The 16,857-nt window shown below is 49.6% G+C and overlaps 1 protein-coding gene across 1 annotated transcript; it reads left to right on the plus strand.

Moving 5' to 3' along the window:
• Positions 1-721: 721 nt before the first annotated feature.
• TAP1 (transporter 1, ATP binding cassette subfamily B member) lies at positions 722-16,599 on the plus strand (the record flags this gene model as incomplete). The annotated part of the gene is made up of 11 exons (XM_079961558.1): positions 722-1,625; positions 3,408-3,522; positions 3,633-3,763; positions 5,852-6,057; positions 8,063-8,260; positions 9,901-10,029; positions 10,657-10,845; positions 11,477-11,650; positions 13,266-13,425; positions 15,349-15,485; positions 16,351-16,599. The coding sequence occupies exons 1-11, from the start codon at positions 1,118-1,120 to the stop codon at positions 16,597-16,599; spliced, it is 2,196 nt and encodes a 731-aa protein (XP_079817684.1). The 5' UTR covers positions 722-1,117.
• Positions 16,600-16,857: the final 258 nt, after the last annotated feature.

Raw genomic sequence — 16,857 nt, forward strand, 5'->3', positions numbered from 1 at the left:
GAGAAGGCGAGAGAGATCGCTGAGCATTGGGGTTGGACTACAGGACCTTTGGGGTGCCCTACGAGCTCCACGATTCCCCGGTGCTCAGTCGACGTCTCTGCTGCATCCGCGGCGCCGCCCGTGTGCCCAGGCGGGTGTACAAACGCACCTCCCTGAAATTCTGTGCAAGAAGCACGTGTGGACGGGCGGACACGCGTGTTTCTTTTTTCAAAATGGCAATAAATCGAAAAGTGGGATGTGAATGCCCTAGCCAGATGCAGAGCGTGTGTTTTCACCCCTAGGAAACTCCCTCCTACTTTTTCCTGCTGCCTGACATAATCCAACTGGTGAAGCTTGCCCGTTGCATCTCCGCGCATCTAAGTAGGAAAAGCTTCACCGGTTGAATCGCCGCCTGCCCTGCAGACATAATTTATCCTGCCAGAGACACAAAGCCATTTGCAACTCCCTTCCCCCTCCAGTCTTTACTAGCGGGCCGTTTCCTTCTCGTCCTCTAGCCCTTCCCACTTCTGAGATATTTCTGAACCAGCAAACTACTTTCGTTTTCCGCTTCCCAGAAACGGCCGCGCTTCCCCGAAGATCCGGGCTCGTCGGAGGGGCTTTCCAGAGAAGAGAGGCGCGGCTGACGGAAGGCTGCAAACCTCTCTCTCCCCTTTTGACTCCAGTTCCACTTTTAGCTCCCAGGATCTACAAAAGATCCTGTTCCTTTTAAAAACCCTTTTTTATTCCCTCGCGCAAAGAGGGCCGCCAGAGGGCGCGCCGTCGCCCTTCCTTTTAATCTCTTTTAGCGACGCCGATTTGCAGCAGAAAGAAACTTTCCGGCTGGATCGAGCGGATCTGCTCCGTCCTCCGTTGGAAACGGAGAACTGGGGTGCGCGGCTGCAGATTTGCTGCGCGTTGCGGCGGCGGCGGCTGCTTCTTCCTTGGGCTGCTTTTTCCTTGGGAAGGGAGTTGCAAGTGCTTTCCCCCCAGATGAGATCTTTGGCCTGATCCGGATTCTTGATTGCTTTCTTTTTCAGTGGGGCTTTCCAGATCCGCGCTTTGCCGGCCTCTCCTCCGAAGGCAGCTGCTCCTCTCTGTGTGTCTCTCTCTCTCTAGGATCCTGCCAGCTGCAGAGAAGATGAAGCCCTCCTGGGTGCCCTGGGTCTGGATCCCCCCAGTGGTGCTCCTGGACTTCTTCACCCTCCGCCTGGCCTGGCATCTGCTGAGACTGCCCTGGTGGAGCCCCCTGGTGGCCTCCTGGGCCGCTGCCCTGGCGCGGTGCCTGCTGCTGACCCTCTCGGCTTGTGCCGCCACCTGCTGTGTGGGTCCTGGGGTCCAAGACAGCCTCTTGCCTGCAGCGCTCCTCCTCAGCTTCCTGGTCCCCTGCTACACAACCCTGCAATACCTGTTTCTGTCTGAAGGGGTCGCTCTAGAGCTGGCACACAGCTGGGCCCGGGCAGATGTCTTTGCCCTCAGCTATGTTGTTGTGGGGGCATCGGCCCTGTTGTGGCACCACCTCGCCCCCCACGGGAAGGGGGAGGTGGAGACGAAATCTTCTGCATCCTTTTGGCGCCTTGTCGCCTCCATGAGGCCAGATGTGCTGAGGTTCGTAGCCATCGCTGTGCTGCTGGTGGTCTCATCCTTGGGTAAGTGAGTGGGGGGTGGGGGTGGGGGTCCCAAACCTACCCCCTAGCTTCATTCTAGCCCCCTTCCCAGCTCTATCTCTGGTACAGAGTTTTACTTGTAATAATAATATTTATTATTATTATTATTATTATTATTATTATTATTTTATATTATTATGTTGTTATGTTATTATATTATTATATTATTATATTATTTTCGCCCATCTGGACAGGTCTCCCCAGCCACTCTGGGCATCTCCCAACAGAATACAGTGGTGCCCCGCAAGACGAATGCCTCGCAAGACGAAAAACCCGCTAGACGAAAGGGTTTTCCGTTTTGGAGGCGCTTCGCAAAACGAATTTCCCTATGGGCTTGCTTCGCAAGACGAAAATGTCTTGCGAGTTCCTGGGGGTTTCCCCCCCTTTTCCCCCTTTTCCTAAGCCGCTAAGCCGCTTATCAGCTGATCGGCTGATAAGCCGCTTAACAGCTGATCCGCTAAAAGCCGCTAAACCGCTAATAGCGCTAATCCGCTAAGCTGTCAATGGGCTTGCTTCGCAAGACAAAAAAACCGCTATACGAAGAGCCTCACGGAACGGATCCTTTTCGTATTGTGAGGCACCACTGTATTATTAATAATAAAAAAGCGACAAAACTTCAAACATGAGAAACTTCACTAAACAGGGCTGCCTTCAGATGTTTTCAAAAAGTAAGAATTACCCCTCTGGGTCCATCTCTCTCTGCATCTTGAGGGTGTCTGTGCAGCGAGATGAGTGGTTTGCTTGTGGGAAGGCACCCAGAAACCTGGCATCCTCTTTGTATTCCTCCAGCCTTTTTCTTTGGGAAAGTTATGTATGCTCCTGATCCTCCCAGCATCTTGTAGCAATGAGTCCCACAGGTTAATTGTTGTCTAGCGCATGTGTGGAGGAATGCTGGTAGGTGTTCGTCTGACCTGCTGCCAGCTGGTTTCAATTTATTGGTTGTTTTCACCCAACACCATCTGCAACGAATGCAAATTTCAGCCAAGTTTCAGTATTCGCCGCCGCCTTTGATTTGAGGCCTGGGTGCAATTTCCTTGCAGCTTCAGGACTAGATTAATTTTGGTGCATAATAACAGAGACATTGCTGGGCTGGGCAGGGGTGGCAACTTGAATAAAATATTGTGGGGGCCCAGGTAAGCCCCTGCCCACATCACATGACGCAGTGCGCGCACACCGATTGAATGGCAATGCCTATCAGCTTTTTCTCAAATATTTTATTTTGGGGGACTGAAGCCCCCAGGGTCCCTAGGAATTGGTTCCTATGAGCAGGCCGGAATATACAGAGGGCTCCGGGTTGGCAAACACTGAGCTGTAGCCTAAGAAAGGGGGATAAGCTTGCTACGCCCCACTTCTCACCCCGAAACTGAAGCCTCCAGCTCCTAGAATCATAGAATCCTAGAGCTGGAAGAGACCACAAGGGCCATCGAGTCCAACCCCCTGCCAAGCAGGAAACACCATCAGAGCACTCCTGACATATGGTTGTCAAGCCTCTGCTTAAAGACCTCCAAAGAAGGAGACTCCACCACACTCCTTGGCAGCAAATTCCACTGTCAAACAGCTCTTACTGTCAGGAAGTTCTTCCTAATGATTAGGTGGAATCTTCTTTCTTGTAGTTTGGAACCATTGCTCCGTGTCCGCTTCTCTGGAGCAGCAGAAAACAACCTTTCTCCCTCCTGTTACCCCCACCTCCACCCCATGCCTACCATTTTGTCCCTGGGTTGCCTGAGTCCTGAGGGTCTCCCCCCCCCCCTTTGTGTGTCGTAGGGGAGATGGCGATCCCATACTACACGGGGCACGTGACCGACTGGATCACCGGTGAGGCCGACCCCTCTGCCTTCGAGAGAGCTCTCTGGGTGATGTCTGCCCTCACCGTTGGCAGGTACGGAGCAGGTGGAGAAGTTTTAGGAAGGTTTTTGGGGTGGGAGAAAGGGGGGGTGTTAGAAGGCAGAGGCCCACCCTCCCTTTCTGACCTCTCCCTCTCTCTCTCAGCGCTCTGGCTGAGTTCCTGTGCGACTATCTCTACAACACCACCATGAACCACTTCCACACTCGCTTCCAGAGCAACGTCTTCAGAGCTGTCCTGCGACAGGAAGTCGGCTTCTTCCACGCTAACAAGACAGGTAAAACCAGAATCAGCACCGAATGGGACTTGTCTTTAAGTTTAGGTACTCTTTTATTTTCTGGATGATTATTGCATCATTTTTTTCCAGATTGCTGCCTCGTGCTAATTTGTATCGTTCCCCCCAAAAGCCATTTTAAAGCTCTTCTGGAGTTTTAAATCGCCGTATTTTTCGCTCCATAAGATGCACCTTTTTTCTTCCTAAAAAGTAAGGGGAAATGTCTGTGTGTCCTATGGAGCGAATGCGTGGTCCCTGGAGCTGAATTGCCCAGGGGCGAAAAGCAGATTATGCTTTTTTTGGAGGGGGGAGGAGGGAAGTGGGTGTTGAAACAAAGCAAACACGTGGTTACAAAGCATGGATCCTCAGGATTTTTGCATTGGGTCACTCCAAATTCACCGTCAAATCACATATCATGTCTGTGGCCACAGCATGAACCACAAAAATCATACACCCACTGTTTTGTTCAGAATATTGTTTTTCTTGTTTTCCTACTCTGAAAACTAGGTGCGTTCTATGGTCAGGTGCGTCTTATGGAGCGAAAAATACAGAGAAATTTGTTTATTGCTTATATATGCCACCTTTTCCTCCAAGGAGCTCGAAGGCGGCACACGTGGTTCTTCCCCATTTAATCCCCCCACAACTGCCCTGCGACGTAGGCCGGGCTGAGAGGCAGTGACAGACCCAAGGCTTCAGGGCCCAGTGGGGACTTGAACCCTGGTTCCTTTTATTTTACGGCTGTGTCGACATCGTCGGCTTAAAATGCAGTTAGGTTGTCCTTTTTCTCAATTTGGATTGAAGCTGGCGGGGTTTTAGGGGTGGGGGGAACCCATCAAAATGTAGCATTTCCAAAGAAACAACAAGGTACTTATTTGGTGGCCCAAATCACGTGTAGTCTGCTTCCCAAACCACCAGCGTTTGCTGCTACATCGTTCCATCCTTATTTCAGATATTGTGATATATTGATACGTTGTGATGTTTAGCTGGTGATATATCACGACATTGAAATCCGGATATCACCCTACCCCTAGAGCACAGTGGAAGTAGAGTTAAATGGGCGATTGCAAATCGCCTTCAGGCTTATGTGAAAGGTGGTTTGTAAATTGTAACAAATAAATATATTTTTTAAAAACAAAAAAACAAAAACCACTTCCTCTGAAATGCACTCTCTGCCCCCAAATCCTGATGATGGCAGTGCTGGCCTCAAGGATCTAACCCCCCACAGGGGGGGGGGATTTGATTTTTAAGGGGGGCAATTTGAGAATGTTTAGACCAAGTTAAAGGCCTTTTAGGCTTCCCCCACGTGAATAGGAGTTTACTTTTTTAAAAATAAGGATTATATGTCAGTGGGGGGAGGGCGGCGGCATCAGGATTTTAGAGATGCTTAGGTGGGGCACAGCCAAAAAAAGGTTGGGAACCACTGATCTAACCCAACATAATTCAACACAGATCCTTATTTATTTACGTGCTCATCCAAACAACACACGTTTTCCTCAAAAGCTAAAAACCAGGAGTGGATTTCAGCTGCTCTGGTTGGTTTGGAAAGTTTTCACATTCCTGGAAATGCAGAGTTGTTCCGCCTGGCCTTTGGCTTGGAATCTACTTGATCCCCTTCCCCTCCATCCTTTTTCCTTTCTCCTCCTGTGATGGAACTCCTATTTGGGGACTTCCCTAGCTTTTTTTCTGGCCCATGTAGGACCAGCCTGGATAGTTGGCCTTGGTGAAGATTTGACCTTTTCATCCCCAAAAAGTTTTTGATTTGAGTTTCTACTGAAATGAGGCTGCATTTTAAGTTTAAGGTTGTATTTGAACATTGTTTCTAAGTTATATTTTAATCAATTGTTTTGTGCCTGGTGTTAGCCACCCTGAGGCCGGTCTTGGCTGGGGAGGGCGGAGTATAAATAAAATTTATTATTATTATTATTATTATTATTATTATTATTGGGGATAGAAGACATTTTATTTGGAATGATCCCCCCACCCGGTTTTCCTTGCATATTTTATACAGCTGTTGGGTCATCTTCGCTTACCTTGAACCTTGCCCAGATATTTCCTCTGCTGTGCCATCATCCTTGACCTCCTTCCTTACAGGGGACATCACTTCCCGGGTGACGACTGACACGGACACCATGAGCGAGGCTCTCAGCAGCGACCTCAGCCTGCTGATGTGGTACCTGATGCGAGGGATCTTCCTCTACGCTATGATGCTATGGCTGTCGGTGCCCTTGACCCTCTTCGTCACGGTGGCCCTGCCCTTCATCCTGCTGGCGCCAAAGCTCTCTGGGAAATTTCACAAGGTACCCAAATAACCAGTGCCATGCAGGGTCCTGCTGGGAGTCATTCGAACTCGGTACCATCTCTCTTTCTCTCAACAAGAGCCCTCTCTGGCTGTTGTTCCCCAATAACTGGTATTCAGTAGTAATGGGCAGATCCACATTGTATAGAAAACTCCCCTCAAATAATCCTGGGAACTGTAGTTTGTTGAAGGTGCTGGGAATTGTAGCTCTGTGAGGTGAGAGCTGTACTTTTTTGGTTTTATATCTTGATTTTATTCTGTGAACCAGTGGCGTAGTGTGGGGGGTGCAGGGGGGGCCGGCCGCACCAGGCGCAACATCTGGGGGTTAGGGGTAGGGTTAGGGGGCGCAAATCCACGGGTTAGGGGGTGCAAATTACTTGCCTTGCCCCGGGTGCTGACAACCCACGCTACGCCACTGCTGTGAACCGCCCTGAGACCCCCAGGTATAGGGCGGTATATAAATTCTAATAATAATAATTAATAATACTCTCAGGATTCTTTGTGCTTTTGGTGTGGCTCTTCCTTTAGACTGCCCCTAAAAAGGAGGGAGAGTGACTCTCCCAACTAAGATCAACTGAAGTAAATGTGACTGCCACTTAAGCAGCGGTTTCTGTGCTCCAATTTCCCTGCTTCTTCCCCCTACTGAAACTTGTCGGTTTTAGGAGAAATGGCCGTCTCTGAAAAAAGGACACAAGGAATATTTGGTGTTGCGTTGGAGGGGATGCGAGGAAAAAGGGAATTATGTCCCACATGTGGTAGAATATAGCTACCCCCAAGTGTGTTTTATAAGCTGGTCTCCGACCGTATTAAAGTATCTATCTAGCTATTAATGATAAATTAACATGTGCCATTAAGGTAAGACAGGGAATATGCAGGAGAAATGCTTCTGAGGAGATATGGAAGGTGCTTGTAGAATTTGTACTGTTTAAACGGAAAGGGGTCAAACCATCGCAAGAGGTGTTGAAATTTTTGGAGGTTAGATAGTTACAATGGAATGGTCTTGGGGGTGGAGTGCTCATTTTTATTCTTATTTATTTAGGATTATTAAGGTAAAGGTAAAGGGACCCCTCACCATTAGGTCCAGTCGTGGCCTACTCTGGGGTTGCAATGCTCATCTCGCTTTACTGGCCGAGGGAGCCGACGTATAGCTTCCAGGTCACGTGACCAGCATGACTAAGCCACTTCTGGCGAACCAGAGCAGCGCACGGAAACACCGTTTACCTGCCCACTGGAGTGGTACCTATTTATCTACTTGCACTTTGATGTGCTTTCGAACTGCTAGGTTGGCAGGAGCAGGGACTGAGCAACAGGAGCTCACCCCGTAATGGGAATTTGAACCGCTGACCTTCTGATCGGCAAATCCTAAGCTCTGTGGTTTAAGCCACAGCGCCACCCGCGTCCCTAGTTAGGATTATTACTTTGTGATAGATAGATAGATAGATAGATAGATAGATAGATAGATAGATAAAGGTAAAGGTACCCCTGCCCGTACGGGCCAGTCTTGACAGACTCTGGGGTTGTGCGCCCATCTCACTTAAGAGGCCAGGGGCCAGCGCTGTCCGGAGACACTTCCGGGTCACGTGGCCAGCGTGACATCGCTGCTCTGGCGAGCCAGAGCCGCACACGGAAACGCCGTTTACCTTCCCGCTGGTAAGCGGTCCCTATTTATCTACTTGCACCCGGAGGTGCTTTCGAACTGCTAGGTTGGCAGGCGCTGGGACCGAGCAGCGGGAGCGCACCCCGCCGCAGGGATTCGAACCGCCGACCTTTCGATCGGCAAGCCCTAGGCGCTGAGGCTTTAACCCACAGCGCCACCTGCGTCCCAGATAGATAGATAGATAGATACAAGTTCCTTGTCCCTTTTCTTTTCTTTTCTTTTCTTTTCTTTTCTTTTCTTTTCTTTTCTTTTCTTTTCTTTCTTTCTTTCTTTCTTTCTTTCTTTCTTTCTTTCTATTTTTTGCTTCCCCAGCGCCTGCTCCACTGACCCGCCTTTTCTCTTCTCCCAGAACCTGGCGCTGCAGGTCCAGGAGTCCCTCGCCAAGGCCAACGAAGTGGCCACGGAGACCTTCCAGGCCATCTCCACCGTCCGCAGCTTTGCCAACGAGGACGGCGCCGCTCGGCGCTACGACCAGAAGCTGCAGGAGACCTACAAGCTGAACAAGTGGGAGGCCGTGGCCTATGCGGCCTCCATGTGGACTAGCGACGTAAGGGACCCAAACTGCTCCATTTTTGGTCGGGCAGGGGATGGAGATGGAGGCTAGAATTGGGCCGCAGGGCTCTTGGGGGTTTCCGAAACAACTGGAAAGTGCAACCTTTGGGAAGGCTGAGACGGAGGGAAGGATGTGGGGCCTCCCAGGGTGGACTGTAGCTCAGTGACAGCCTCTGCAGAAGGTGGTGGGTTCAATCCCTGGCACTTCCAGGGCAAGCGGGAAATGCCACCCCCCCAAAAAAAAACTCCAATGAGCCATCTGCTGGTCAATGTAGATCGGGGTGGTCCAACCTGTAGCCGTTGGCCGCATAGCCGTTTTTGGCAGCAACCACAACATAAACACATCTTAAAGCCTTTCTGTCATGCATCATTAACAAAAATGCACACACCTGTTTGTGTATTAAATGTGTTTAATAATTAAATCTGTTAATTGTCTGTTCAATTATATATATTACAGTGGTACCTCGGATTAAGAACTTAATTTGTTCTGGAGGTCTGTTCTTAACCTGAAACTACAGTGGTACCTCGGGTTACATATGCTTCAGGTTACATACGCTTCAGGTTACAGACTCTGCTAACCCAGAAATAGTGCTTCAGGTTAAGAACTTTGCTTCAGGATGAGAACAGAAATCGTGCTCCAGCAGCGCAGCAGCTGCGGGAGGCCCCATTGGCTAAAGTGGTGCTTCAGGTTAAGAACAGTTTCAGGTTAAAAACGGACCTCCAGAATGAATTAAGTACTTAACCTGAGGTACCACTGTATTCTTAACCTGAGGTACCACTTTAGCTAATGGGGTCTCCCACTGCTGCCACAGCGTGATTTCTGTTCTCATTCCGAGGTAAAGTTCTTAACCCGAGGTACTATTTCTTGGTTAGCGGAGTCTGTAACCTGAAGCGTCTGTAACCCGAGGTACCACTGTAATTGTGTATATTAAATATACTGCAAACACCCTATTTTACGATATAGAAATGTAATTCACCTTGTGGCCTCCGTGGGTTTTGTACTCTTGTGGCCTGCTTTGACCACCCGGGTGTCAGTAACACTTAGCTAGATGGAAAGACCGTTGTAAACAGTTGAAATCGTTAGTAGGATTGGAGTATTACTTGTAGTTTAAGGGTGAATTCTGGATACAGTGGAGATGTAAAAGATTTGGACTGTCATAAAAGATGCAGAAGGAAATGATTAATAACAGGACCCATAAAGGGGAGGATGGAAGTCCAGGAGATTCCTTGCAATCTTGTTTTTGATGATTGATATTTTTATGTAAACTTTTAATTTGAAAAACCAAATAATTTTTTAAAAACACACACACACACGTAGCTAGATGGACAAAGGATCTGACTCTGTGTAAGACAGCTTCCCTTGTTCCAGTTTAAACAGCTTTTTAGAACCATGAGGTCCGGCGTATTATTTTGCCTTTAAGGGAAGGCAATGCAGCCAAGTGGCAGGACATATCCTTTGCAAGCAATATGTGAATCTCACGTCCCCTCTAGGTAGGGCTGGGTGAGACCCCTGCCTGAAACTCTGGGGAGTTGCTGCCAGTCAGTGTAGGCCATACTGAGCTGGACAGGTGACCGGTTTGCCTCTGGATTTGACTCAGCTTCAAGCATCCCTCAAGCCCCGTTTTCCCCTTCCAGCTCTCTGGCCTGCTTCTCAAGGTGGGGATTCTCTACTACGGAGGGCGCCTGGTCACTTTGGGAAGCGTCAGCAGCGGAGAACTCGTGACCTTTGTCCTCTACGAAATGGAGTTTTCCACAGCAGTGAGGGTAAGTTTTTATTTTGGGGGCCAGGGACGCACAGCAGGGATTGGGAAGGGGGTTCAGGAGAGCAAAGACCAACATAAAGTTAAAGGACCCCTGACCATTAGGTCCAGTCGTGGCCAACTGGGGTTGCGGCGCTCATCTCGCTTTATTGGCCGAGGGAGCCGGCATACAGCTTCCGGGTCATGTGGCCAGCATGACTAAGCCGCTTCTGGCGAACCAGAGCAGCGCACGGAAACGCCGTTTACCTTCCCGCTGGAGCAGTACCTATTTATCTACTTGCACATTGACGTGCTTCCGAACTGCTAGGTGGGCAGGAGCAGGGACCGAGCAATGGGAGCTCACCCCGTCGTGGGGATTTGAACCACCGACCTTCTGATTGGCAAGCCCTAGGCTCTGTGGTTTAACCCACAGTTCCACCGATGTCCCTAAAGACCAACATAGGGGAGAGGAAAAGATGCTGAGGTCCCTGGCGATATTTCCAGCTAGGTCTGAGAATCCTCTCCCGCCAAAGACCCTGGAGAGCTGCTGCCAATCAGTGCCGACAATACTGAATTTGAGGGACCAGTGACCTGGCCCCCGGCTCCTCCAATGCTTCCTCCGTCAGATGTTTTCCCCTTCCCCTCTTTGCAGGTCCTGCTCTCTGTTTCTCCACGTGTACAAAAAGCTGTGGGCTCCTCAGAGAAGCTTTTTGAGTATATCGACCGGACACCCCAGATTAGCTCTTCGGGGACGCTAACACCCCAGGATCTGCAGGGGCACGTTTTGATGCGAGACGTCTCGTTCTCCTACCCCGACCGGGAAGGCCCTCCTGTGCTGAAGGTACTTGGGGAGAAAAGGGAAGGAAGGAGCTGGGATTCACGGGGGGGGGGGGGAGACAGAGCCTCAGGAAGGGGGCACAAAGAGAACGTTGGACAGACCAGCTGAGACTCTTAGAGGGGGAACCTGAATGGAATAAAGCTGGGTAGCTCAGTCAGAAGAGCACGAGACTCTCAGTCTCAGGGCCATGGGTTCAAGTCCTGCACCAGGCAAAAGATTTCTGCATTGCAGAGGGCTGGACATTTGGGACCCACAAACTGGACATTGATAATGTGCAGTATATTTGAAACCCCCCCCCCAACACTGCCACCACTTGGCATGTTTTGTTGTTGTTTAGTCATGTCCGACTCTTCGTGACCCCCTGGACCAGAGCACGCCAGGCACTCCTGTCTTCCACTGCCTCCCACAGTTTGGTCAAACTCATGCTGGTAGCTTCGAGAACACTGTCCAGCCATCTCGTCCTCTGTCGTCCCCTTCTCCTTGTGCCCTCCATCTTTCCCAACATCAGGGTCTTTTCCAGGGAGTCTTCTCCTCTCACGAGGTGGCCAAAGTCTTGGAGCCTCAGCTTCAGGATCTGTCCTTCCAGTGAGCACTCAGGGCTACCTGAGCCTATTTCATTCTCTCCTGCCCACAGGGAGTGTCCCTAGAGCTGCACCCTGGCACGGTGACAGCCCTGGTAGGCCCTTCGGGGTCGGGCAAGAGCACCCTTGTGGCTCTGCTGGAGCGGTTCTACGAGCCCCAGAGCGGGCAGGTGACCCTGGATGGCAGAGAGCTGAGCAAATACGACCACCGTTTCCTGCATGAAAAGGTAAGGGAGGATCTCGCCCCAGAACAGAGAGCAAAGGGGCCTTTTTTGTATTTCAGCAGGTTAGGGGTGGTATGGGCTGTCTTCTCCTTTGCGACTCCCCTAATCTTTCATTGCTTTTTCGAAAGCACACTCTCCATATCATCAGCATCATCATTTTTAGTTTGTATACCATCTTTCTATCTTACAATACTCAAGGCGGTTTACAAGCTGAAGAAACAAAAAATGTACATCTTATAACAATCTAAAGGTAAAGGTAAAGGTACCCCTGCCCGTACGGGCCAGTCTTGCCAGACTCTGGGGTTGTGCGCCCATCTCACTCAAGAGGCCAGGGGCCAGCGCTGTCCGGAGACACTTCCGGGTCACGTGGCCAGCGTGACATCGCTGCTCTGGCGAGCCAGAGCCGCACACGGAAACGCCGTTTACCTTCCCGCTGGTAAGCGGTCCCTATTTATCTACTTGCACCCGGAGGTGCTTTCGAACTGCTAGGTTGGCAGGCGCTGGGACCGAGCAGCGGGAGCGCACCCCGCCGCGGGGATTCGAACCGCCAACCTTTCGATCGGCAAGCCCTAGGCACTGAGGCTTTTACCCACAGCGCCACCCGCGTCCTATAACAATCTAATGCGATACAAAAATGTGATAATAAAACATAGCTTTAAAATAGGCAACCTACATAAAAAGTAACAGTCAACAATCATTAGAATAGCATTAAATAACAACAACAACATATAAAAGTTAAACAGAAATCCACTCAACAGTTACAATAAATAATATCTAATCTATAATCAATAAAACAACGGGAAGCCACAGTACATAAAACAATACAATACACATTGAGAAGCAGAGACGAGGGTAGAGCAAGGCAGGTGGAAGGAGGCTTTGCCTGATGGAGTCTCTCTTTTGAGCTCCTTTTGCAATCGGCATCATCTTGTGCAACACAGGAAAACACATGTTGAGAGCAGAGGGCAATTTTCAGCCTTGGTTTTGCTCCATCGGCCTCTGAGCCTCCCCTTTTCCAACTGGAGTCATTTTAGAACCACTTTCCAGTTCCATGCAAAGGATGGACTAATTCTGTCATAGTTTAGTCCTGCTGATGCTCAGTCATAGGTCCGTTCCGAGTTGTGCATATTATTTTAAAAAAGTGTACAAAAAGTCTTCATATTGTATGCATTTTGTACACATTTTTAATGCACCCTTAAGATGCATGCTTCTCAAAGCATTCCATCTTTGAAACCCACATTTAGTACATGTCTCTTGTGGAAAGAATATTTTTGTGCAGATAAACTGTCTCAAATGCTTGAGAAGTGCATTGTCCCCAATTTATCCCTAGTTCTGAAGCTTCCCCCCCTATGAATTCTGTAACCTTGTGATCTAGATTCTTATTGGATCGTTGTATATAGTTTGAAAATTCTTCAGTGTTTTTTTCCCCCTTTTAAAAGTGTGTGATCCAATCAGGACTCGCATTCCAATCAGCAATCAGTTTAGGCGTGTTGGATCAGTTTTGTGCACCGCAAGGGCCAGCCAAATGAATTCCTCCTCCTCCCTAGTCTCCAGGCATGCACCGTTGGGTTCTTCTTGGCAATAACCTGGAATTAAAACTCTTCTGCCCTCCCTGCAGGTGGCGCTGGTGAGCCAAAGCCCGGTGCTTTTTGCCCGGTCCCTGCACAAGAACATTGCTTACGGCTTGGGGGAGAAGAGCCGGGAGGAAGTGGCAGGGGTGGCCAAGCGAGTGGGAGCACATCGATTCATTGCCAGGATGAGCTGTGGCTATGACACAGGTAGGGACCCCCTCCTCAGACCCATCCAGTTCTCCAAATCCCCCTCTAATGGGAGGGGATTGTGGCTCAGGGACAGAGCAGGTGCTCTGCATGCAGAAGGGTTCTGGGTTCAACCTGTGGCTTCTCCACCTTAACCAAAAGGATTCAGTAGTAGTAACCAGTTCTGGAAAAGACCTCTCCCTGTCTGGACAGGTGTTGCAAGTGTGGAGGTTTAACCTGGCTTCCACTGTAGGCTGATGCATCTGCACGAGAACAAGGCCCAGTGGTGCCCCGCAAGACGAACGCCTCGCAAGACGGAAAACCCGCTAGACGAAAGGGTTTTCCGTTTTGGAGGCGCTTCGCAAAACGAATTTCCCTATGGGCTTGCTTCGCAAGACGAAATGTCTTGTGAGTTCCTGCAGGTTTTTTCCCCTTCCCCCCCTTTTCCTAAGCCGCTAAGCCACTTATCAGCTGATCCGCTGATAAGCTGCTTAACAGCTGATCGCTAAAAGCCGCTAAACCGCTAATAGCGCTAATCCGCTAAGCTGTCAATGGGCTTGCTTCGCAAGACGAAAAAAGCGCTATACAAAGAGCCTCACGGAACGGATTAATTTCGTCTTGCGAGACACCCCTGTAGATAGAGGAACCTCCAAACGCCCTAGACCGTCCTCCTTGCACTGACCTGTGTCAGTGTCCTTCAGCGTTATCAACTGATCTTCTTAGGGTTGCTGGCCTCACTTTCTGCTTCCCTCTTGAGAGCAGGCATGCTTTGGCTCTCTCTCCTCTTGAGATGCAATATGGCTTGTTACATCTCCACCAAGAGCTGCCACATGTCCTCTTTTTTAAAAATGAGAGTCATCCATAGTTAAAAGTAAAGGTAAAGGGACCCCTGACTATTAAGTCCAGTCACAAATGACTCTGGGGTTGCAGCAAGAAGTTGGCAAATGTGTCCTCTCTTTTTTGCTCTTCAAAATATGGCTACCCTCCTAGGAAAGACCCCTAGTTCTATTTGCTTGGCAAATACAGATTTCCTTTAAAAAATATTAGCTTTCTTGTTTCCTTAAAAAACACAAAAACAAAACCCTGGAGCTGAGCTGTAGCTATGGGAGGACTAGCCGGGTTTTTTTGCCCTGGGTGAAGCCTCCAGAGTGGCGTCATTGAGACTCCCAGCTTGTGTGTGCGCGCGTGTGTGTGTGTGCAACTGTGCATCAGGGGGTGCCAAACTGGGTCTTTGACCCGGGTGAAATAAAGTCTGGTTTCACCCCTGCCCTGGAATCTCAGTGGGATGATACCATGAAACGTAGGCTCCTTTGTCAGGGATTCTGTTTCAGTTCAGCTTCTGCCAGCAAATGCAAACATTTAGGCCCAGTCAACTGTACATTCATCGCTCTGCCCACTTTTTGCCTCTGGCCCTGCCCATCACCAGCATGTGGCCCCCAGAAAGTTGAACCATCTGCCCCACTGCCCTGCCAGCTGTGGGATGGGGTAGCAGTGGATCTGGGCTGGCCCAAAACATTTTGGCACCAGAGCCAGACTCCTAAAGGATTCCCCACTCCCCACCAGGGAAGAAGGGGCAAGGGACGATCTACATCAGGAACAAGGCAAGGAGAAAGATCAACAACAGGATCCACTGTCCCAGTGAATCCTGCCGCCTGAGGCAGTTGCCTCACTTCGCCTCGTGGGTGGGCCGGCCCTGCATTGGATATTGGTTGCTGCATTGGATATTGATTTCTTGGCCACTTTTAAGTTGGAACTAGAAAGTCTCAGAGAACATAGGAAACTGACTGATAGTGAGTCAGACTAAGTCTGTCTAGCTTAGTAATGTACACACAGGCTGGCAGCAGCTCTCCAGGCTGTCAGGCAGGAGACTGTCCTAGTTCTGATGGAAGCAAAGGAATTTCTGAAGTGTCTCCCCACCACTGCCATTTCTGTTCCTCCCTGCAGATGCTGGAGAAACAGGGGGCCAGATCTCCGGCGGCCAAAGACAGGGGGTCGCCATTGCCCGGGCTCTGATCCGAGACCCCCAAGTGCTGATCTTGGACGATGCCACGAGTGCCCTCGACATGGAGAGCCAGCAGCAGGTAAGTTGGGCCCGTGGAGGGGTAGAAGCCCAGAGGTGTTGGATGTCTCTACTGTGATATTCTAGAAAAAGGGTCCAATACTTACAGAAATAGATGGTCACTGCAGCAATTCCCCCTGTGGCTTTCATGCCAGGCAGCCAGGGGGATACATGAATGTTCCCTCTTCACCCCCTTTTGCAAGGTGGGGTGTCTATACGCTTAACACCATGCTTGGTGATGGTGGGGGGAAATAAAAAATCTTTCCCACGGCCTCTTTCATGTTGGGATGATGATGATCAGGAAGACCAAATTTTTAATTGCATTTTAACCTGTATTTTACATTGATTCCCCCCCCCCATTATGTTTTTACTGTGATTTTACTGTTGTTAGTCACCCTGAGCCTGGCTCTGGCCGGGGAGGGCGGGGTATAAATAAATTTCTTCTTATTATTATTATTTATTAATAAGGAATGGGAAAAATTTATAACTTATCGTAAAAGCCATTGTAAACAGTTAAAATTGTTAGTAGGGTTGGAATAGCACTTGTAGTTTAATGCTGAATTTTGGACACAATGGAGAGGTAAAAGATTTGGATTCTCATGCAGGAGGAAATGATTAACAACAGGACCCACAAAGGAGTGGAGGGGAGTCCAAGAGATTGCTTGGAGTCTTGTTTTTGTGTTGCGAGTTGTGACTGTAAAATTGTAATTTGAAAAACCAAATAAATAAATCTTATAAGAAAGAAAGAAAAGAAAAGGCTGCTTTTCCTGATGTATGATTCATTTAAGGCACAGGAGCCCTCCAAAACAACTTGGGAGGCAACTGGGTTAAAGGGAATAAGTTGACTACCTCTCTGCCAGCAAACTCCTTTTTGCTTTACTGCGCAGGTGGAGAAGGAGATCTACGAAGGGGAGGCTCGCCACAGGCGCTCTGTCTTGCTCATCTCCCACCGCCTGCGCAGCGTGGAGCGTGCCGACCGCATCCTGGTCATGGAAGATGGGGAAATCCAGGAAGAAGGGACCCACCTGGAGCTGATGGAGAAGAAGGGCATCTACTGGCAGCTGGTGCAGAGGCAGCAGAATGGAGCTGAGGGCAGCAACAATGGCTTTGTTGACGTGGACCACGAGCATCTATAGTGGGTTCAGAACTGATGGAGGATCCCTGGCCTAGACCTATGCAGTCGTTGCCCATCATCCCTGCCTCCTCTTTTGGCAAGAGGGATGGGGAAATGCCTGGCGTGCTCCCAGTCCACCAGCCTGCAGCTTGTCACCTCAGCTAAGGCAAAAGATCTGAGGAGACATAACCTTGTTAGGACCATTGCCTGCAGAAGGTCCCAGATTTAAGTCCTCTGCGAATAGGTAAAAACACTCCCTTGTCTGAAACCATGGAGACCA

This window comes from Podarcis cretensis (genome assembly GCF_951804945.1).
Source record: "Podarcis cretensis genome assembly, chromosome: 2".
Taxonomy (NCBI): domain Eukaryota; kingdom Metazoa; phylum Chordata; class Lepidosauria; order Squamata; family Lacertidae; genus Podarcis; species Podarcis cretensis.